Source organism: Mauremys mutica, chromosome 3, assembly GCF_020497125.1.
Source record: "Mauremys mutica isolate MM-2020 ecotype Southern chromosome 3, ASM2049712v1, whole genome shotgun sequence".
Lineage (NCBI taxonomy): Eukaryota > Metazoa > Chordata > Testudines > Geoemydidae > Mauremys > Mauremys mutica.
Window position 1 is genome coordinate 47,712,176 of NC_059074.1, and position 23,315 is coordinate 47,735,490.

General features: G+C 43.1%; 1 protein-coding gene across 1 annotated transcript in view; it reads left to right on the top strand.

Moving 5' to 3' along the window:
- Nucleotides 1–4,375: 4,375 nt before the first annotated feature.
- HCRTR2 (hypocretin receptor 2) overlaps nt 4,376–23,315 on the top strand; it is a 53,340-nt gene continuing 34,400 nt past the window's right edge. Inside the window, exon 1 of the mRNA XM_045011428.1 lies at nt 4,376–4,601. Within this exon, the coding sequence (XP_044867363.1) occupies nt 4,376–4,601 (226 nt within the window). The remainder of the gene's footprint in view (nt 4,602–23,315) is intronic.

Here is a 23,315-nt window from a genome sequence, read left to right on the forward strand (position 1 = left end):
ATGGCAGTGCACCAGGAAACTCCATACAAGCCTGAGGTTCCAGAAACAGATTGTTTCTCCTTCTGGATCACTGGGCAGTAAGGGGGCAGGTGTCTGGGCTGGGGGAGCCACACCTGGGTTTGGGGAGGGAAGGCATAGGTGTCTGGGCTGAGGGAGGCCATGGCTGGGATCTGGAGGGGAGGAGGGTGCTAGGAGGGCCCTGATAGCTGTATTTGGGGGGAGGGGTTGTGGGTTTCTGGCCCCCTAGCGGGCTCTGTGAGGTGAAGGGGGCAGAGAGTATTTTTAACTCTCTACTCCTGAGGGAATTTTCATGTGTGTCTGTATTGTTACAGACATACATGCTGACAGGTGTCGGAGAAAAACAGAGTTCTCGCTCTCAGGTTGGGTGCAGCAAGTCAGGTACTTTATTATCTCTAGCAATTGCAATCTACTTCCACACAGGTATTTTGAAATAAATTGCCAAAATAATTGAAACTGGTGTGATTGTGGCTGTGATTATATAGTGTTATTTTGACGAATAAAATTTGCAGCATTTTGCAGTATTTTAAAATATTGTGTGCAGAATTTTTAATTTTCCCCCAGGAGTATTCAGTGCACACAAGCCATGGAAATTCTGACTGATTGGCACAAGATCCTTTGAAAATCTAAACTTCTATGATATTGATACATAAGTGGGAGTTGGACACAATCCTGTGGAGGCGAGCACTGGTACTGAGGCAGGGCCGGCGCTTCCATTAGGCGACCCTAGGCGGTTGCCTAGGGCGCCAGGATTCAGGGTGCGGCATTTTGTGCGCTCCCCACGGGGCACGCGGGAGCTTCCGGTTACGCTCCCATCGCACCACCGAAGAAGGACCTTCTGCCGACGTGCCGCAGAAAACAGCGGCAGGCAATCGAGCAGCTCAATGACTGCCGCTGTTGCCTGCGGCATTTTGGCGGAGGGTCCTTCTTCGGCGGCGTGATGGGAGTGGAACCGGAAGCTCCCGCGCGCCCTGTGGGGAGCGCACAAAATGCCGCCCCCTGAATTCTGCTGAGGGCACCAGAAACTCTGGCACCGCTCCTGTACTGAGGTAGAGACCTTTCCTGAATGTGTTGGTGCAGCAGTTGAGTGAGTACATCCAGACTCTGTCAGGATCAATGTAATGGTCCAAGTCTCTGGGGTAGGTAGAATCATAGGACTAGAAGGGACCTTGAGAGGTCATCTAGTCCAGTCCCCTGCCTCATGGCAGGACTAAGTATTATCTAGACCATTCCTGACAGGTGTTTGTCTAACCTGCTTGTAAAAATCTCCAGTGATGGAGATTCCACAGCCTCCCTAGGCAATTTATTCCAGTGCTTAACCACCCTGACAGTTAGGAAGTTTCTCCTAATGTCCAACCTAAATTGCCCTGGATGCTATTTAAGCCCATTGCTTCTTGTCCTATCCTCCGAGGTTAAGAAAAACTATTTTTCTCCCTTCTCCTTGTAATATCCTTTTACACACACGCGATAACCCCCGCCCCTCACCACCACCACACTTCTCTTGTCCAGACTAAACAAACCCAATTTTTTCAGTTTTCCCTCATAGGTCATGTTTTCTAGACCTTTAATCATTTTTGTTCCTCTTCTCTGGACTTTCTCCAATTTGTCCACACCCTTCCTGAAATGTGGCACCCAGAACTGGACACAATACTCCAGTTGAGGCCTAATCAGCACGGAGCAGAGCGGAAGAATTACTACTTCTGTCTTGCTTAGAACACTCCTGCTAATACATCCCAGAATGATGTTCACTTTTTTTGCAAGAGTGTTACACTGTTGACTCCTATTTAGCTTGTGGTCCACTATGAACCCCAGATCCCTTTCCACAATACTCTTTCATAGGCAGTCCCATTTTGTATGTGTGCAACTGATTGTTCCTTCCTAAATGAAGTACTTTGCATTTGTCCTTCTTCAATTTCATCCTATTTACTTCAGACCATTTCTCCAGATCATTTTGAATTTTAATCCTATCCTTCAGATCACTTTCAACCCCTCCCAGATTGGTATCATTTGCAAACTTTATAAGTGTACTCTCTATGCCATTATCTAAATTATTGATGAAGATATTGAACATAACCGGACCCAGAACTGATCCCTGCGGGACTCCACTGGTTACATGCTTCCAGTATGACTGTGAACCACTGATAACTACTCTCTCGGAATGGTTTTCCAACCAGTTTTGCACCCACCTTATAGTAGTTCCATCTAGATTGCATTTCCCTAGTTTCTTTGAGAAGGCCATGCGAGACAGTATCAAAATCTTTACTAAAGTCAAGATATACCATGTCTACCACTTCCACCCTATCCACAAGGCTTGTTACCCTGTCAAAGAAAGCTAACAGGTTGGTTTGACATGATTTGTTCTTTACAAATCTAGGCTTACTGTTACTTATCACCTTATCTTCTAGATGTTTGCAAATTGATTGCTTAATTATTTGCTCCATTATCTTTCTGGGTATAGAAGTTCAGCTGACTGGTCTGTAATTCCCTGGGTTATCCTTATTTCCCTTTTTGTAGATTGGCACTATATTTTCCCTTTTCCAGTCATCTGAAATCGCTCCCGGTACCACAGCTACTGAAGAGTCTGGTGTTGTAGACCTTTTTGAAGTAGAATGTCGGCTCATAGGGAAATAAACACTTGAAGCAGAAGAGGTCTTCATCGTTGAGTCTCATTTGGCAGAAATGAGGCTCTTAGAGAGCACCTTAGACATTTTCCCAGTACTAGAATCACTTGGAGCCTCACTATTACTCCCTTTGGTACCTGAGGTCTCCAGAACCTGCTTCACAGTCAGCAATCCAGACTTCTTGGAAGGAGATATATCACTACTGCTCCTTTTGTTGGTACCCATAAACTTAGAGTACTGGGCTCTTGGTACTTCCAGCAGTGCCATATCTCCCAATTCTTTTGTGACTGAGACCCAGCCTACGTAGCCCTCAAGGGCCTTGGTGAACAGGATCTGGAGTTAGACAGAGCAGTAAATGTGCTCAGATGCTGGTGTCCAGGAGGGTCCTTGGATCCTGGATCAGAAGCCAGTCCTAGAGCTTGCTCCATCATCCATGGTTTGACTTTATTTCCCCGTTTATGAGATCTGCTGTTGAATGAGGAGCAGATCTTACACTTAGCCGGTATGTGCATGTCTCCTAAACACAAGACATCAAGAGTGTCCAACACTAACTGGGATAGCCTCCCGATCAGGAAAGACAACGCTTTAAGCATGGGGATCCCAGCATATCCCAGATACTGAAATCATCCAGAACAAACCCTCAAAAGGCAGAAACAACAAATCCCAACTAAACTAACTATGACTTGGCAAAAGGGAAGTAGGCATGCTCAACATTCCATCTCAAGCTGAAGGCAGTTGAGGGTGGTTCACCTGTTCAACCCTATATATCCTTGGTATGGGGCACGAGGATATGTAGGATGCATGCACAGGTTGCACGGGCACTATTGTCAAAATTTCAGATCAAAGGTGCAGGAATGCATGTGCCGTTGAAGTGGAGCCCCCATTGGGACACCGTGCAAAGAATAATTCCACATCTACTTTAGCCACTTACCCAGCAGGATTTGAAGGGCTTTCCGAGTCACTATCCACTGATTTCAGTAGCTCCCCCCATTCTATCTCTCTTCCACTGATGCTGCTCTTTTTCTCTCCAAAATTGAAGTTTAATTTACTGATATTTAAAGCTGGAACAGGACAGGGGAGACGTGGTGGGGATACGGAGAGCAGACTGCAAGGGAAACTTGGGAGGAAAGAAAACTGGGGTCACAGAGAGGGGCAGGAGAAGAGGAAGCTGAGGGGAGGGGCAATAGCATAGGGAAGGGGCTGTGGAGCTAGGGAGGGCAGTTTTGGAGTAACAAGGACTGGTGTAAGTGTATGTCTAAGGATTCCTAAATGTGAGACACACGTTGCATGAGCACACTTGTATACACAGGCAGTGAGGCAAGTATGCTCTTGCTTACAGGTTGGATCACATATACTCTCACGTTTGGAAGCAAACTGCCCGTTCCTCCTTCTCCCCCCAAGGATTTGCTGTGTATTGCAGATTCTGTGCCAGAATGATGCATTTGTAAGCATGTGCTGTGCCGGCTCCCGAGTCACTGCAGCCTCTGATGCCGAGTCGTCATTCCCTCTTCCAGAGCTGCTGTGTGTGCATCTTTGCTGGGAAGTGCTGCCAAGATAGTAGGAGAAGTTGCAGAGTAAAAGCCTTGGTCATCATTGGCTCTGTAACTTTTCATTCTTTTTCTCCTTTTCCCCCAACTCTGGGTTTTTCATTGTGCATCACAAGTGTAAAATGGATGGGCTTCACAGAAGCTTGAAGTACTGAGAGGTTTTGATCCAGACCCAGGCTACAACCAGTGATGTCCGAGACCAAACTGGACTGTCTCCCTTCTTGCAGGAACTGGTCTTCTGTTCCAGAACTGAATGATACTCAGGAGCCTTTTTCAATCCCCTCTGCTGACTATAATGATGAGGAATTTCTGCAATATCTTTGGAGGGAATATTTACATCCCAAAGAATATGAATGGGTCCTGATTGCAGGGTATATTGTTGTATTCATTGTGGCTCTCATTGGAAACATCCTGGGTGAGTATTGCTCTGCATTCCTCTCCAGAAGAGTTGTAATATAACCTGTTTGGATTGATTTTCAGACTGCTTAAACTGTGAATAAAAAACAGGTGAGTTAAACCATCAGCAATGTAGTGGTGGCATTTGGGAACACTGTTTCTTGCATCTAAGAGTGAACGTTAGATTTAGACAAAACAGATGAGATAAATGTGTTTGTACCTGACAGTTTATTTTGAAATGAAAATTGCTATCTTTTCATGCCATTTGTCATCCCTGTGGTATTTAACAAGCTGGTAGCATCATGTGCTATAATCATTTGAGACTGCTAAAAGCAGCTTTTATGAGAGTTTTAATTGAGAGAGCAACATTAAGGCATCCAGGTTTTTTAGCTGTTTACTAACAATTAGTTGCAGTTGTCATTAGAATCTCTAAGTAAAAAGCTCATCCAAGCTAGGAAGGTTGTGTCAATGAAATGCTAATTCTTTAATCTCTGTCCAGCTGGCAGGGGTGCTGAAATTCTCAAACCCTATTCAGATCTTTATAGACAGATGTTTTCCATCATACAGTGCTGACAGCACTTCTCTGCCTGGTAGTCATGCTGCTTTTTTCATTCAGATATTCTCAACCGAGTTGGCGGAGCTTAACTTTGACATTTAAATGCATAGGCGGTCATTACTCACCTGACAGGAATTACTCTTGGCACTGATAAATGTGGAAAACAAATTAGATTGATAACTTGTTCTCGTATCTACAGTTTGAATCAATTTCTATGCATAGAATGAATGCTAGGATCCAAGGGTGTAACTATGGAGAGTGGGGCACTCCCAACTTTCAGCCAGGGAGGGAGAGGAGACAAATATCTGTGTCTGTCTCTACACACATCCGCACCCAAATTTCATTCATCTGTGAAGGAGGAGGGAAGGTAGCACAGCAGAAAGCAAAGAACAGTGGCTACTGCTTCATGCAGAATTGCTCAGCAGACACCTATCAGGGAAAAGGTGAAGAGGGTGCTGTTCGGGGGGGGGATGGGACTTGGAGGCAGGCACCATGGGTAATTTCTGGGAGGTGAACTGGAGGTCAGGGGAAGGCAGACAAAAGAGGGGGAAGATACAGGGATCTAGAAGGGTAGGAAGGTAAAGCAGAGCAAATGGGGGAGGTTGGAGGTACTTTACTAGACAGAGTGACTGAGGGAGGCAAGGAGGATGTGAAGAAAGGGATGGAGAAAAGCAACATCACAAGTGGAAGTTTTAGTAAACCTTAGGGCACAGAGTAATGGAGACCTTAAAATAGTAAAGACAGGGGAAGCTGGGGAGGGAGGAAAAACGGTGAGCATTTGGGAGTGGAATAACTGCGGGAGGTAATGGCCTTTGGGAGGAGAAGGTGACTGAAGAGAAGTGGACAGAGGGGGGAGGTATGGGAATAAGAAGTTTTGAGGTAGGGAAGGGAGAAGAGGGGTTTGAGGAGAGAAGTGGATATTAGAGAGAATGAGGAGTTTGGGAAAAGAGACTGGAAAGGCGAAGAGTAGAAAGAGGAGAAGATTGACTGGGGGTCAGGAAGAGCTGTTTGGTGAGAGGTTTGAGATAATGTGGGGTTGGGAAAGAGGAGAGATTGGAGATTTGGAAGTAGAGGGAATATTCAGGGAGAGGGAGGGAGGTTCTGCAGAGCAATTGGGAGGAGGACCGGGTAAGGTGTTTGAGACAGATGGGTATTGGGGAGCAGTGGGGTAGGGCAGGGGGCTGTTTGGAAAGGGGGTAAAGTGAGATTCAGAGACTTGGATGTGTCAAGAGGAGAGTGAAGAGATCCTGGGAATGAGGAGGTTGGGGGAAGAAGTAGCACAGGCTGATAAATTTGAGGAGGAGGGAGGTAGGGGAAGTGAAGAGCCATGGTGTGGAGGGAGCAGAAAGTAGAACAGGCAGGAGTCTGGAGGTAGAGAGAACAGTGAAAGTGGTTGGAAAGTAAAGGCAGAGGAAATTTGAGGGGGGTAGGAAGAATGGAGGAAGAGGAGCTTGTGCACAGCTAGCAGATTTGAAGATAGAAGAGAGAAAAGAATGATGGGGAAGAAGGAAGATGGCTTTGGAATAAGGAGAAGAAGCTGGGGAGCATGAGGAGGCTTAGGGGGAGCTCGTAGTGACTGAAGAGAGAATGTGAAGGGATTTATGAGGAGCCAACATCATTGGAAACGAAAGGTACCAGCCAAAGGGTAGCTCTCAGGTGAAATTATTGAATAATATCAAGGAAAAATATATATATAACTCTTTAGAATCTAATGTAAGCATAGGTTTATAAAGAAACGTGCCAGCAGTTATGTCCAGGGCTTAATTGCTAGGATAAGCAAATCATGCCACATAATTGGAGGAGAATTAAGGATGCATTCAGGGACCGATGCTCTAAGTACTTGAAACCACAGGATACTGGATTCCTGGGGGGAATTAAAATACCCAGATGTCTGTTGGGTGTTAGTTACAACCAAACATACACCATCAGCAAGTATCCTGAGTTACACACAGGAAAGGATTATAATCCATGAGCTAAAAAATGCAGCTGCAAGAAAAATCATCTTGGACTGACTTGCTAATGATCAGGAGGAACTGATTGAAAATGTGAGGCAAATAGAGGAATGATAAGGAGTGTACACAAGCTACTTAAATTTAACAGAGTAACAAAGGGGTTAATAAAAGCTAGCACTACAAAGGGATTAGAATTAAAAAAAAAAGCAGTTAAATATCTATTGAACAGAGTGAAATGGGAGGAATTATTCAAATCACGACTGTGGAAGAAGGCAGAACAATCTGAACATATGGCAATAAAGGCACAACTTCTCAAGTGGAGAGTGGGGGAAGAGAAGAAAGGAGGATTGCCAGAAACAAGAAGTTGCTAATGTAATGAGAATGGAAAGGGGAGGAAGCCACCCAAACAAGAGTTGTAGGAAAAAATATGGACAGAAAAAATGGTGCTAAACATAGGAATTAAGAAGCTGAAAGGTTTTTGTATTGTTACTAATATATTAGTAATATATTAGTGTAACGGGGAGAAAATTTCCATACTGAATCTCATTTTAATTTCTCCTCATGGTTTCAATTTTTCTAGGTCCCTTTTGTGTAATTTCTCACTGGTAATTCAGATAACATGGTAAATTTTAAGTAACTTCCATTCCAAGTATGGGAAATGCCATCATGGATAATTGACTTTTTCATTCTGTAGTCCACTTTATAAAATAAATTATTTTATGGATCCTGTGCATTTCCCAATAGCCACATCCCCCACATGTGGTATCCACTAAAAAAGCTCTTTTTTGTGACACTTGGTGGCTCCATGCAAGGTGACTCTTCACTGTGCCTGAGACACAAGGGGTGCTACCCTTTGGGAAAATGAATAATGCTACCACTGCTGGCAAGGAGTATAAAACCAGTACACATGAAACAATAAAGTACATTAACACAAATCCCATCAAAGAAATGACACACTGAAAACCGACGGTATAACAGGGAGATTTTATTGGGGGCAGGAAAATAGGATCCAAGGAAGGAAAGGGTTATGGTTAACTGAGTACTAAAACATCAACACATTTCCCACCTCCCTTCAATCACAGCTCTTTCCCAGCTCCCTCCCTGCCCCCTTGCCAGGCAAGGAGGACACTGGGGATGTCTGAAGATGAATGTTGCAGCACTGTGAACTCTGGCTGGCTTAAACAAAACCTCTTATGTGGGTTTGCCCCCGGGTGGGGCAGGGTCCTCTCCTGTCTCCCTGGTCTGGAGTTCTGTGTAGGTCTTAGCTGGCTCTTGGTAGTCCTTGCCTGGTCAGTTCACTACCTCTCTGAACACTGGTCTCCACAGGGCTGGAACTGTCTGATGCACCAGATCCCAAAGCAATTCAAAGACTCTCTTTGTGGGAAGGGGAGTTAATCAGAGGCTACCTGAGACGTTCTGCTTCTCTCTCCGCTCTCAAATTCAAAGCTGAAATGAAAATGAGCCTCTGTCTCTGAGCCAGGCTGGCCCCACCCCATGGGGGTATGTCTGCACTGTATCTGGGAATGAGCCTCCCAGCCTGGGTAGACAGACTTGTGCTCACGGGGCTCATGCTAGTGCGCTGAAAATAGTTGTGTAGACACGGGGGCTTTGGCTGGAACTCAGGCTCTCAAGCTTTCTGGAGCTGCAACAACAAAGCAATATTCACACTGCTATTTTTAGTGCGCTAGCATGAGCCCTGCTAACGCAAATCCATGGACCCAGGCTGGGAGACTCACTCTCAGATGCACTGTAGACATACCCTGAGAGCCCGAAAAGCCCTGGCTCATCATTGGGCCAGCATACTGCTTGTCCATATCAACCCATGCAGAAGCCTCCCTATTGGCCTCAGCTGTAATTTCTAGTCCATTCTGTTGCCATCTGTTATACCAAGTGTGCTGGGAAATGATGTTGGAGGACTCTGGTAGCCATTATTATCATAATTCATAGGGTAGGGTCCCCTAGAGGCTCAGTCCAGAATTCCAGAAGCTGGCAAACTCCATGTGGGGTTATATTTGAAGGCCAACAAGTTTGTGTTTCAAATAATTTAATAACAACTGTTTCCCATATTTTTCTTCTAAGGAGTAAGGCCTTCATTGGCCAATACTATGATAATTATTTTCTATCTTCTGCTACTGTAGTTCAGATCAGAAATAATTAAATTCATGTTTCACCATCACTACCAATTTGATTATTTCTCAGGGATTGTAATAATTTATACACACTCTCTAGGGCATCTGTGTCTTGATTAATTGTTCTTCAGTAGTTTAGACTCCTTCTCCATTTTACTTTACAGTTAGATCAACTGATAATAAATTAGTCTTAATAAATTATATATTTATAAATGAGCACCAGATGCAACATGAATGCCAGAGACCCAATTAGGCTCTGAGGATCAATTCACTTTGAGGCATATCTATCTGGATTTTCATTTACTCAACAGCAGCAGTAGTTTATCTTTTTGACTCTTCTCACATTTTGCATGTGGCTTCTTTTTTCAGATCTGTCTTTGCAGGGATTTGTGTGTCACCATTGTTTGTTGTCATTGTGATATACCATCCTATGTAGATTTATCTAGCTTGGGCTACATGGATAAATCAAAAGGCAGAATTTGGCTCTGATTTTTTTTAATTGACTGGTATGGCTTTTAATTGGTTTCTAGTACCATATGTTTATCATGTGCTAATTATTGATGAAGATTCAACAGTCATATTGATGCAAATAATGAGCAATCATGCTTTAGCCATAACGTTTGCATTAAAATTACTTAGCAGTATCTGAGTCTGGTTATCTCATCTGTTGCTCATTGTTAAGTTGGCAAATAGAGCAAAAATTATATATAATCTTCTCAAAGAAGATTAAGTAAATTAAACCAAAATGAAAGTATCATTTACTCTGATCCTGAGCAATAAGGGACTAGTAGTGTTGTGTGTGATACATGGTTCTTATTCACTTTCACATGCTCTGTAGAAAAGCTGTCCATAGTCTTCTTAAAGGGAGAGCTGATCATTGTGGAATCCTATGTATTGTATTGCAGGATGTTTTTCTCTGAAATCTGTGTCAAAAATAGTGTTGCCCCTTTCTGCATTAAGAATGCAGCTTATGTTGGTGCTAGTGTTGCTCCTTGTTATTTTACAGGGCATGCAAGGGATGCATGATGGGATTCCCACTATCCAGCCATCTTCTACCCTTGAACCCTTGAGTGTCTGCTCCTGCTGATGTGATTTGCTGCTTTATGCTTCCTCTGTGTTTAGCATAACAGGAATCTCTCACATGAAAATTGATTGCTGTTTACAGGCAATAAGCTGTTGGCTGGATCTCCAGGTGCAGATGCTTTAACAGTAATTAAATAATCATTGTCTTAGCTTTATATGACACATCCATATACAAGATGCCTCTTTACAGATTACAGACTTGTATGGTTTTTAAATTGATTTTGCTGAAACCTCAAGGTGGGCAGAAACACTCAGCTCTAGGGGAGCTCCAAAATCGTGCAGTGCTTTAGGGTGCCATCTTAAAGGAACCATCAATTAGGATGTTGTAGTGTGCCCTCCCTCGCCCCCATGCCTAGCTGTTGTTGCTGGGCTAGTGTGGAGCAGGAAGATCAACGCTTTGGTCCCACCTTCCTCCACCCATTCAGGGTTGCATGTGTCCCCTAGAGCACCATGAGAGAGCTCTCCCTGCTATCCCTGGAGTGCAGGGATTAAAGTCATGTCTTTCTCAAGAGTGCAAAGAGGTTCATTGTACCTACCTCAGCAACACTTGCACAAGTAGAAGGCACAATGTATCCCTCAGAGATTAGCACTAGACTGGATTGAATAATCCTCATGGTTCATTACCAATCAAGTGTAAAGTTAGAGTCTTGAACTGCGATTGACTTCTACTAGGTTCCTTGCTGACTTGTTCCACAGTTCTTGGACTTCTCATCTTTAACATCAGAACAGGACATAGTCTGCATTGTCATCCATCGCTAATTCTGATAAGGAGGGATGATAAAGACATTCCACAATACTGAAAATACTAAATCATTCGAAATTGCCATCAAGTCATTGTGTTGGAATGCAAATCTGGTTATGAAATTTAAATGATTGAATCTACTAAAGCACAGAATTCCTAGTATGTGAAGCTGTGATCACAATGAGATCATTTAACATGTTGTGTGTTAACTTCTTATTTTCACCTCCAGGCAGTTACTGTTTATCACCTGCTGCCCTTTAGAGGCAAGAGAACAATTTTGATACAATCAGTTAGAACCCCTGAGTTCTATAAGTTGCCAATGAAAGCATAGCAGAGCCAGTAGGGCAATTCTACCCTATCAAATGCCTATTCTGCATTGTTATAGGGAATGTAGGCTTATTTCTATGATGATTCAGTCTGGTGAGTTAGGTGGTTATCTGAAGAAGAATGAACCTTGGGCCTCCATTTAAAACATGATCTTCTAGTATTTGAGTTAAAGAAGCAAAGCAAAGGAGCAGACTCAAAAACCCTTAATATGTGGTGTAGGCACTACAAAGGGACACAAAGCCATACAGGGTTAGTATTGTTAGATAAGATTTCCAGTAGAGGAGAAGATTCAGGGCACTTTATAATAATTGTTGCATCTTACAGTGGTGGAGAACAAAATCAGGTCAAGGTATTAAATGTTGACAATACTTGGGGATATTTTAGCAGAAGTTGTCAGAAGTATAAAGGCGGGACCCGGAAGTTCATTGGGGGCCCAGCCACCGGAGAGGACAGATGCTTCCCCTGAGCTCTTGCGCTGGGAGATGGTAGCAGGCACACAGAGTGCAGACGACTTGTCTGGACCGCCTGGACCCTGGACTGACCTGACCTCGGGGGAAGCAGAAGACTGGCCCAGGCCACCCGGACCCCTGGACGACCCGACTCCTCAGGAGACAGATGGCTGGCTTGGACCCAACCCCCGGCAGAGCTTCTTCTAGCAACTAAGGCTCCCACAGAGCACCTTGCCTCCCTGAACCAGCAGGTACCTTTGAAGGGGGAGCGTGGAAGTGGCCCGGGGTAGTAGACCCCTGTTTGCCTGCAACGCTGGCAGAGGGGAGTCAGCGTGTTGCAGCTTAGATCACCACTGACGAGGTGGCAGACCCCTCTGCCACCCTTAGGGCCCTGGGCCAGGATGCAGTGGAGTGGGAGGGCCTGCGTCCCCCCTGCCACTCAAGAGGTGGATGGCAGTCTCCCACTCCCTCAAGCTAGCTGAAGGAAAGCCTGAGGTAAATGACTTTGGGTACAGGCCCAAGCTGAGAGATTTTGTTTCCCACACAGCTAGGAACCAGAGCTTAGGCTCATTAATTGTGAGAATCCCCACCTGAGTGCAGGTTGGACCTGGATAACTTTGTTTCCCGCCCTGCTCTGAGCCAGAGCTTGTGCTCGTTAACTATTGGCAGCCCCACTGGAGTATAGGTGGAGCTGAGGGACTTTGTTTACTGCCCCACTCTGAACAAGAGGCTAGCCTGATTGACTGCAGCTCCACCTGAGTGCAGGCTTGAGCCAAAGGACTGCAGCTTGCCCTGAGAGAGGGCAGCAAGAAGCCGGGTGAAGGACTGCTGGCTCCCCCAGAAGGGTGGGAGATAACGGAGGTGGGGCACAGCCGGAGGGCCATGCCCTGAAGAGGACGCCGTGGTCCGGGAGCGATGCAGGCCCCCCCAGACAGAGGAAACAGCAGAGCAAACAATGGGTGAAACACCACCTGCAAAGGGCGCTCCAGAGCTAATTCCTGGAAAAACCAGCAGGAGGCTCTGTGGCGGTGAGTCCAGCCTGTTACATGCCTTAAAGACTAACAGGTTTATTTGGGCATAAGCTTTCATGGGTAAAACCCCCACTTCTTCAGATGCATGGAGTGAAAATTACAGATGCAGGCATAAATATACTGACACATGAAGAGAAGGGAGTTACCTTACAAGTGGAGAACCAGTGCTGACAAGGCCAATTCAGTCAGGGTGGATGTGGTCCACTCCCAATAACTGATGAGGAGGTGTCAATACCAAGAGAGGGAAAATTGCTTTTGTTGTGAGCCAGCCAATCCCAGTCCCTATTCAAGCCCAAATTAATGGTGTTAAGCTTGCAAATGAATTGTAGCTCTCCAGTTTCTCTTTGAAGTCTGTTTTTGAAGGTTTTTTTGTTGATGTATGGCTACTTTTAAATCTGTTATTGAATGTCCAGGAAGACTGAAGTGTTTTCCTACTGGATTTTCTATGTTACCTTTCCTGATGTCTGATTTGTGTCCATTTATTCTTTTACATAGAGACTGTCCAGTTTGGCCAATGTACATGGCAGAGGGGCATTGCAGAGTACATGCATTGTACATGCATTGCAGAGGGGTACATGGAAGAGGGCCATTGCCAGTATATTTATGCCTGTATCTGTAATTTTCACTCCATGAATCTGAAGAAGTGGGTTTTTTTTACCCACGAAAGCTTATGCCCAAATAAATCTGTTAGTCTTTAAGGTGCCACTGGACTCCTCATTGTTTTTATGCATACACAGGTAATCTAGTTATACTCAGAAGGCAACAGCCAGTCATTCATGATAACAGGGATAGATAAACTGAAGACATAGATAATATTATTAGTTTCCTGCAGTGTCTCTCATCTTTGACCTTAAGGTTAACTGAACACAGTTGCATACATAATGTAAGGCAATTAAGACCTCAAAAGGATTTAGCATCTAAAAGCTAATTTGGTTACTTTGGTAAATTTCTAACAGGATACAGATACACTGACAAACACATTTAGCATCTACCCTTGATTTCTATTACTAAAATGAATGGGTTAGTGATTGCTGGTCTAGTACATCTCTTTGATATTCACATACAAGTGAATGGTCCTGATACAATTGTAATGTCTCTTGTTGTCATGGGTCATACACAGGTTAGCTGGTTTGCCAAGATCACAGGCTGTACATTAGTTAACTTTTTGGACCATTACTTCTGCAACAGATATGTCCTATTTGAAAGCAGGGTCCAGGAAAATAAAATTATAAACAAACCTACTGTATTTTCATATGTTTACACCTGAAACCTATTCAAACGTATGTGGATTTCAGCACATCTTTCAGTGCTGCAGAAGGCATAATAATGAGTGAGGTATAATCCGCCTGCTGGCGTACCTGGAAAATAAAATATTTGTGTATGGAAAGCCAGTTCTTCCACTTCAGCAATTAGACACTGCCTATAGTTGTATTTTTTCTGGGACGCTACTTAAACGGTGGTCCAGAAGGTTAATTAATGTACAGTCCTGCCTTTTTATTGGGTATTTGGTATTTTTATCACAAAAAAAGTCAATTTATGAAAATCTCTATAAATCAAGAACATGTCACTTCCCACATTTGTAAATAACACCATTTGAAGATGGTATCTGTCCATCTGTCTCCCCGAACAAGTAAGTGGATTTTGTAACTTTGGCAGTGGTTGCTGGTGTTATTAAACTGAAAGTGAAATGTCAGAAGAGACAAGCATGCATTCAACTACTGCGGTGAACACGTCATATAAAAGAAAATGACTATATCATAACAGGATTCTTTTTTATAGGAGTAGGATGGTAAACAATTTGGCTAGTCATCCTCTAATGTCGTTCTGAAAGTCGTTAGTTCTGCTGGAAATATGGTCAGTGTCAAAAGAAGAAAACTGAATCCTGAACAGGTGGAAAAGATCGTATTCCTAAAGGTTACAAGTCTATGGGCTACAATTACATTTTGACTCTTCTCATAGTTTGGGTTACATATATGTTAACAATGTTTAGCAATGTGGGACTTTTCTGACAGTCCCTCTTTCTCCTCCCCATAACACTGCTGAAGACACAGTATTTCTTACTGACAAATAATGAGCACTTACTTGCTGGCTACCTATGCAGCAGTTCCTGTACAACAGAGGTGTTTGGTGTTCGGCTGTAATGGAACTTCACAAGGGATCTTACTGTGATAGGGGAAAACGCACTGCATGTGTCCGTAACTTCATCTGCTTGATAGGTTACCTAGAAGGCAAATAGCAAACTTTCAGCTTGATTGTTTTTTGCTGCTCACATTTAATTAGACCCCCAAAGGCTTAGTTATACTTCTGAAATTTAGGGAGGGTTATGTGAACAGAACTTGTCCTTTCTGAGTTAATTTAGTACTTGAGAAAAGTGTTGGAGTGACCATTCTAATGACCAAATCCTCCATTTACCCCTTGAACAGATACAGCATTGACAGGGGCAGTGTAAGCTCCCTTATAGCAGCTTTATGATGTACCTGAACCTTGTTCTGGAGGAACCACTTCTGCCGGTAACGAGGTAGCTAATTCTCCATGCCTGTTCAGTCATTGGGTCTCTCTGCTGAGATTGCTAAAACAATTATATGCTGGTGGCTTTGTGGTGTGGATCCCTGTCCAACAGGAACTGAACAGAAATGCTCCTCTCTATCCAGATGCCTCAGTTTTTCAAAATATACCTTGGTTCTAGATCCTTGTACAGTTCTTACTGCCTATACAACTTTTTGAAATCAAGTGAAACAAGACTTTTGTCGGGTAGTAGTTATCTGTTCATTTACACCTCTTCATTTTCTATGTTCCTCAGATCTGGAATAGCCTTCTGGGTGATGCTTCCCAAGGAGGGGCACTGTTTTCAAACTAATTCTGGGAGCATGTTTTTTGGCTTGTTTAATCTTCATTGTCAGAGGAGTCGTCATGATGATGAACAGTGATGTGGTTTGTGATTCATAGCTTGAAATGGTATATGCGAAGCTTTGTGTATGGCTATATCTGCAGTAGCACTCAGCTTGAGTGGAGAAGTGTACCTTCCTTTGTATGGTCCATCTGGCTACACTTAAATACACATTTGAGTATTGCCTCATTATCCGCCTCCTGTGCCTCTACATAGACATATTTTGAAGGATACAGTTTCAAAGGTGCACAGCATTTTAACCCCAGAATTTTCCTTGACTTTATTATGAGTTGTGCAGATAAAACCTCACACAGTGTTTTAAGCATGTAGGGCTTGAATGCGTTTGTTACATTTTGATGTGTACTGTGACGTTATTTTTAAAGATTCCTACAGGTCTAACATCAAATGTGCTTCAGGGTGTATTGGGCTCTTGCATTGGCATCATTTTATTGTTATTTAAATCTAAATAAATACATTAAATGTAATTATGAAATCCGTGTCCACTCTGTACTTGTCAGCTCTGCAGAGATGGCCAATAACTGTGTCAGTTAGTACTGGGTGTAATTATTTTTGTATGTGTGACGTGGAGATGAAAAACTGAACTGAGTTGTCCATCATCATTCTTCCCAAGGCCTCAGGCGCAGAAGTCAAGTGGTACTGATCATCCCTATCTTGGGCTTGTTTTTTCTGGTCTTTTATATTGATATGAAATAATGCCACTTTATTATGCTATGCCTCTAGGTCAGCTTCTCAATCACTGATTCCATCCCTGGAATCACCAAACAAATGCTTGTTTAGGTAGCCTATTATTGAGTATTCTTAAAAGATGTCCCAGATATGTCCATCTCTTTTTCCATACTACTTGTATTGTTGTAGGTAGTTGTGCCTATTCTATGATTTCTTAATTACTTATTTTATCAGTCCATTTTACTTTCATTATTCTAGGCAGACATGTGCATTGAAAGCTATTCAGTTTGCATATCATAGACTTACTATATTCCCAGGACTCTACTATGTATAGGAAGATGCTTAGGACATTGCTTCCAAAGATCTTAAGTTTGGTGTTTTTGCTAATCACGTTGAATGTCCATAAGGTATTGAGTTTTTTAAATATAGCATTTACTTTTCCTATTCTGGCATCAAACACAATCATCAGTATCATGAATGACAGACCTGAGATAAGCAAAATTAATCATTGTTTTCAAAGCTTTAAACTTTCAAGTAGATACAATTAGTGCCAGGTAAACTTCCAGCTTTGATTTATTGATAGGACCAGTTTGCTTGTCAGAATTTGTAAAACCATCTGTCTGTCTGCCAGTCTTCAACTGATTTATTTATAAGACAGATATTGTCTGTCTGCAAATCAGTCTTCAAGCTCACCATCTATCTGTTCAATATCTGTTGCCATACTTATGGTCTGTCACATAACAAAGTCAATAGTGATGCCAAACAAGATGGGGACAAGATACTAGCTTCCCTGACACAAGTGTAAACATTAAGCCAGTCAATTAGCTCCTAGTTTATCTGAACTGCACATTGAGTGTTCTGATACCATTTTTTAAATAATTTGAATGATTTTACTGGGGACTCCACAGACTTGTATTAACTGCCACAGTGATTCTCTATCTGCATTATCAAACCCCTTTTGGAAATTCACAAAATTCAGGACTACTGACAGTTACTTTGCTTTACAATATTGCACAGGTGAAGTTCTGGTTTACACAAGATCGATTTGGGCAAAAACCAACTGGTGGTTCTGTCTGTTATCTATGATCACTCTAATTCTATGTAGGGTGATTACCCAGAAAGCTTTCTCTGGAATTGAAAGCAGCAAAATCCCCTGCCACTTGTTACAATCATTCTTATCTCTTCCTTTGAGGAGTTTGATTATAATCCTTCTCTTCATTCTTCTGGGATGTGTTCCTTCTCCCATTCCAAACGGAAGTGGCATAGCAGGATTTTGATGTTGACCTCTCCACTTACATTAAGCAGCTCTGCTGTGATTTGATCTTCACCTGGTGATATATTGTTCTTTAATCTTACAATGGTTACTTTCAATTCATCTACTTTCATCTTCTCTCCCTTTTCAAAGTGAAATATTATTCCTGAAGGCGGGGTCAGTTAAGGATACCATGGAAATGTTCTGTCCATCTTTTGCTCTGCAAAGTTAAGAGTTTTCCCTTGTTTATCTTTATTGGACTTTCCCGGTTGCAGCTAAAATCTCCAGCAAGTCATTTAGTGGTTTGATAGAGAGTTTACATCTCCTGATCATAGTTGCCATTTCTGCTTCCAATATCTGTCTATTGGTATATGCTCTTTTTTCCTTTCTGGCTGATTTTTTTTTTTACCATTTCATCTTTATCCCTGTTTTCCTCTTTTTGTTTATCTTCTGGCCATAAGTAAGACTGTGAGTCTGTCACGGAAGTCACAGATTCCATGACTTTGTGACTTCAGTGACTTCAGCAGCAGCCGGTGCTGGCTTAGGGGCTGCAAGAGCTGGTCAGCCCCTGGGCCAGTAACAGCAATTTGGGTGTGTGGGAGAGGTCTAAGGGCAGGGGATTGGAGTGTGGCGAGGGGCACTTACCTCGGGGTGGTGGCCTCCCTGGCTCCCACTGGCACGGCCCTACAGCTCCTAGGCAGAGGGGCCAGGGGGGTCCATGGACTGCCTGCCCCCGCAGCTCCCACCCCCACAGTTCCCATTGGCTGCGGTTCCCGGCCAATGGAAGCTGTGCAGCTGGTGTTTGTGATGGGAGCAGTGCACAGAGCCCCCTTGCCCCTCCACTGCCTAGGAGCTGCAGCGTCACACAGAGTCGGATAGGGAGCCCCTGTCAGCCCTGCCGACCCTCCCCCCCGGCACCAGTGGGGGTCCCAGGCCATGTGCTGAAGCCCACCCCCCAACCCCTCTCAGCACCAGTGAGGGTCCCAGGCAATGTGCTGCAGCCTACCCCCACTCTCTGGACCAGTGGGGGCCCGGGCCACCTCCCCCAGAGCACCCGCGGCTCCCCACCCAAGTTTTAGTTAGGGGTATGTAGTAAAAGTCACGGACAGGTTACTGCCCATGTCCTGTCCATGACTTTTACTAAAAATACCCATGACTAAAACATAGCCTTAGCCAAAAGGAACTGAGTAGATTTAACTTAGTCAGTTTTCATTCTACAACAGGTCCCACATGCCATTACTAATCTGCCATTAACCTTCCTACCTTTGCTAAATCCAAGGATAATCTCTGTTGTATTGATATAAGATTTTTTCCATACCTTTTCTTTATCTTAAGACTGCCTTTACCATATTTGAAAGCTTGTTTGAAAGCTGAAATTCAACATCTGAGTGCACCAATTCATTACACAGAAGTCTCTGAACAACAGTGAAATGGTAACAACGTTCAGTTCCTACAAACCTGACCATCATATGAATCTTTGGCAGGCTCCATATTGCATAGCCAATCCCCTGATACATTCAGCCTCCCTGGCTTGCTCATGGCCAAAGATTATCTGGTTGACCGATTTAACAAACTAGTTTTATGCAAAAAGAATTGAAAGAATCATTCTCCCATTACTCTAATTTCTAATTAACAGAGGACTTCCACCATGTAGAATTTGGTTTTGTCTCTAAGCTCTCACGTATCATACTTCTGAGGCACTATATAAGAACCTAGTATAGATAGATAAGAGAACATCGGAGCAGCTAGCAACATCTCAAATCATGATTTTTCTTTTAAAGTTATAGAGTTATACACATTAGTTGATGAAAAACACTGAAGGAGTGATCTTGCCCAGGACCACCAGTGCAGGATTGTTCCCGCATCTATATTTTTGAATGTAAGTGGGAATTCCACTGTGTTGCATTAGAGACTATTCCACACTAATAAATTTCAGTTAGCTTGGATATCAAGAATAGATCCCTAAATTTTCCTTCCTTCATTTTAATTCAATCTTACCATTCCATTAATCCTATAAGTAGCTATCAAGCACCAGAAGCAGGCAGTGGTTCCCTCATCTGGACTTGGCTGAGAACTCTTGGGAATACTTATATTAAAATGTTTTAATGTTCTCTATGGTGCAAAGGGAGAATAATCTAGCTATTTACTCCTTTGTCACCCTTCTATGAATTTGCTCCAATTTGTTGACATTTTTCTAGCATTGAAACCCCCAGAGCAGGATGTGCCCATATTTACTATAAAAAAAAATTGATCACCTCCATGGTTGATGATGTGATGCTTTTGTATATGTAGCCCCAAATTGCATCAACCTTTTTTGCCAGCATGTCATATTACAAGGTTATCATATCCTGTCAATTGTGCATTTCAGCATTGTTTTTCAACTATCTTATTCCTTTTGTATATCTGTGTTTTTATTACTTTTCTGAGTTGTATCTCATTTTACTTTGCACTCCTATTTTAGATAAGTTTAGTTATTTAAAAAGTTGAGTTCTCATTACTCATAAAAGGTGACAGATTGACAGCCCCGGAAGTCGATATCCTTTTTCTCCTTAGTAGAGGTCTCTTTGTGTTATTTCTTTTTTGTCCTCAGTGCTGTTTGTAAAACCTCCCAATTTACTGTCCTCTGCAAATTTAATTAACGTGCTTTTCATCCTTTTTTCCATATCATCAGTAATAATGTTGACAAAATCACTGATGGCTTTCCTGAAATAAACAAAGTAAAAATGCTCTTTACTGACCTTATCATGCTACTGATACTTTGTAACCCATTTTCAACTTCTCTTATTCCATTATTTCAGGGAGGAAAATTGTTCACTGATACCATCAACAAAATGAGAGATGTTGAAATGGGTTATGAAGTACTAGTAGCATTACAAGCTCAAGAAAGAGCAGACCCTGCTTTGGTTTTTTTGGCTTTTGGGGGGTTTTTTGGAAAAAAAAATCTTGAAATGATTCATAAGATGCTGGACCTCAATTCTACCTACACCCTCCTCTTCCCTTCCCTGCAGTTCCCTCTTTACTTCCTCTGCCTAATCATGTATTTCTTCTCCTATTTCACTACTGTTGCCCCCCACTCTAATATGTTGTGTCTATAAAGCATGGTCTGCTTTTTTAGTATCTGGTTTTTTCAGCTTTGACAAGTTGTGAAATTGTGTAATTGCATAATTCAGTCAGAGAGCCTGTGAAACATGCAGTATTTGGAGACATATACAGGCTGTAAGATATTTACCTTTTTGTACTTTTCATTGTCTGTTTCTTTTTAAAAATCAATAAAAACACACTGTGATGGGTTCGGTCACAGAGGCCCTTGGGACTGTCACCTGACGTGCTGAAATTACCTCTGAGCCAGTTTCCCTTGCCAGCTTGGGACTTCCAGAACCCTGTCTTGTTGAACCAGACACACTAGTCCGCTGCAACACAGACCTAGCTGTCCACGCCCCCAAAGCTGCAGACTAAACTGAAAACAGCTCAGCAAGTTACCTGTCTCCAGCACCCAGACACCAAGTTCCCAATGGGATCTAAACCCCAAATAAATCTGTTTTACTCTGTATAAAGTTTATACAGGGTAAATTCATAAATTGTCTGCCCTCTATAACACTGATAGAGAGAGATGCACAGCTGTTAGCTCCCTCAGCTTTAATCACTTACTCTGGGTTTATTAATAAACAAGTGATTTTATTAAGTATAAAAAGTAGGATGTAAGTGGCTTCAAGTAATAACAGACAGAACAAACTAAGGCACCAAGCAAAATAAAACAAAAATATGCAAGTTTAAGCCTAATACATTAAGAAACTGATTACAGGTAATATGTCACCCTCAGCGATGTTCCAATAAGCTTCTTTTACAGACTACACTCCTTCCAAGTCTGCACTCTGATTTAAGGTTTCGGGTGCCAGTAATGCATTTTAATGTTTTTAAAAGGTCTCTTTCTAAAAGTCTATAATATATAACTAAACTATTGTTGTATGTAAAGTAAATAAGGTTTTTAAAATGTTTAAGAAGCGTCATTTAAGATTAAATTAAAATGCAGAGCCCCCCAGACTGGTGGCCAGGACCTGGGCAGTGTGAGTGCCACTGAAAATCAGCTCACATGCTGCCTTCAGCACATGTGCCATAGGTTGTCTGCCCCTGCACTAGATGATTGCAATGGTACCTTCTGGCCTTGGAATCAGTGAATCTGCAAATATCTGTGTTATTTGGCTGTGAGGATGCCCTGTTTAATTAGCACACAGTATTTCTTTTATATTGCTTTGGATGAGATGGTCAAATTTTGTAAAATGAGCTTTTGTAATATCTGACTCTGGCACCAGCTCTAGATATAACAATCTTGTTGTTACTGCCCCAAGGTATTTTTGGGTACTTTTACTTAAACATGCCTTTATTTTTAATTATTTGTACTTCTTTGCATACATAAATTGGACTACATGTTTCATCAATTTTAAATTCATGGATAAGTCATGACTAGCCGTATGTCTACACAGCCTCAGGTTAGTGGGACTCGAGTCAGCTGTCCTGTGTCAGGGAACCCTGGGCTTGAGTATCTACATTGCATATTAATCCTAGGTAAAGGATCTTCTGACCCATGCTCAAATCTAGGGCTCTGGCATCCACACTGCAGTGCACAGACCTAAGTCACAGTGCCCAGCGCCTCCCACCAATGTTTACACTCTACCCCTAGGAACATGGTGCACTGAGGGGAAAACTCTGCTGTCCACCTGCTTCCTAACTCTGACAGTGCTATTGATGGGACTCATGTGTCCATAAGGAGAACATGATTAGCTCCATTGGTGGCAGTCTCAGTAGAACGACTGTGGTTTGAGAAGGCTTTATACTGAACTCCCATCTAATCCAGTGGTAGGTAACCTGCGACCCGTGGGCCGCACATGGCCCGTCAGGGTAATCTGCTGGCGGGCCACGAGACAGTGTTTACATTGACCTGGAGCCTGCAGCTCCCAGTGGCCACGGTTTGCTGTTTGCTCTGATCGCCACTGATCTAATCTGAGAATTGGGCTCTCCATTTCTAGGCTGAGTCACGTTGGCAGAAAGATGCACCTGTTCTCAGGACAATCAGGACATTAGTCTCCATTTTAATAGTTTGTCAGCCCTGAACTTTTGCAATTCTTCATTTTTAAAATGGGACGTTCAATGAAGGAGTTTTTGTTTCGCTGGTTTTTTATTTGTTGTCTGTCTTGAAGTGTGACATAAGAGGTAAGTTTTAGAGGAAAAACACACACTCCCCAGCTTGGCTGTTACTGTCTGCAGAGCAGTAAAGTGCATCCCCAGGGCTTGGGGTGCAGTGTACTCCACCCTCCAAAGACCCCTTATCCCTGCACTGTCACAGGCAGGGATAAGGGATCCCCAGGAGACTGTGGAATTTTTGCCCAGGCACCTCTGTGTACACAGTCCCGGGCAGCCCAGGAGCAAGGGACACAGATTGGAGTGGGGATCAAGTGGCTGCCGGGCAGGGAGGGGAAGTGGCAGAGCTCCTGGCTCAGCGTGGCCAGGAGAGGGATGATCCCCAACATCCTGGAAGCTGGGAGCCTGTCAGCTTCATTCCATGGTCTGGAGAAGCTCTGTATAGCAGTAAGGAGGACCTGGAGCCGACACCACAGGAGGCTTTGGGGATGGTTCCCACTTC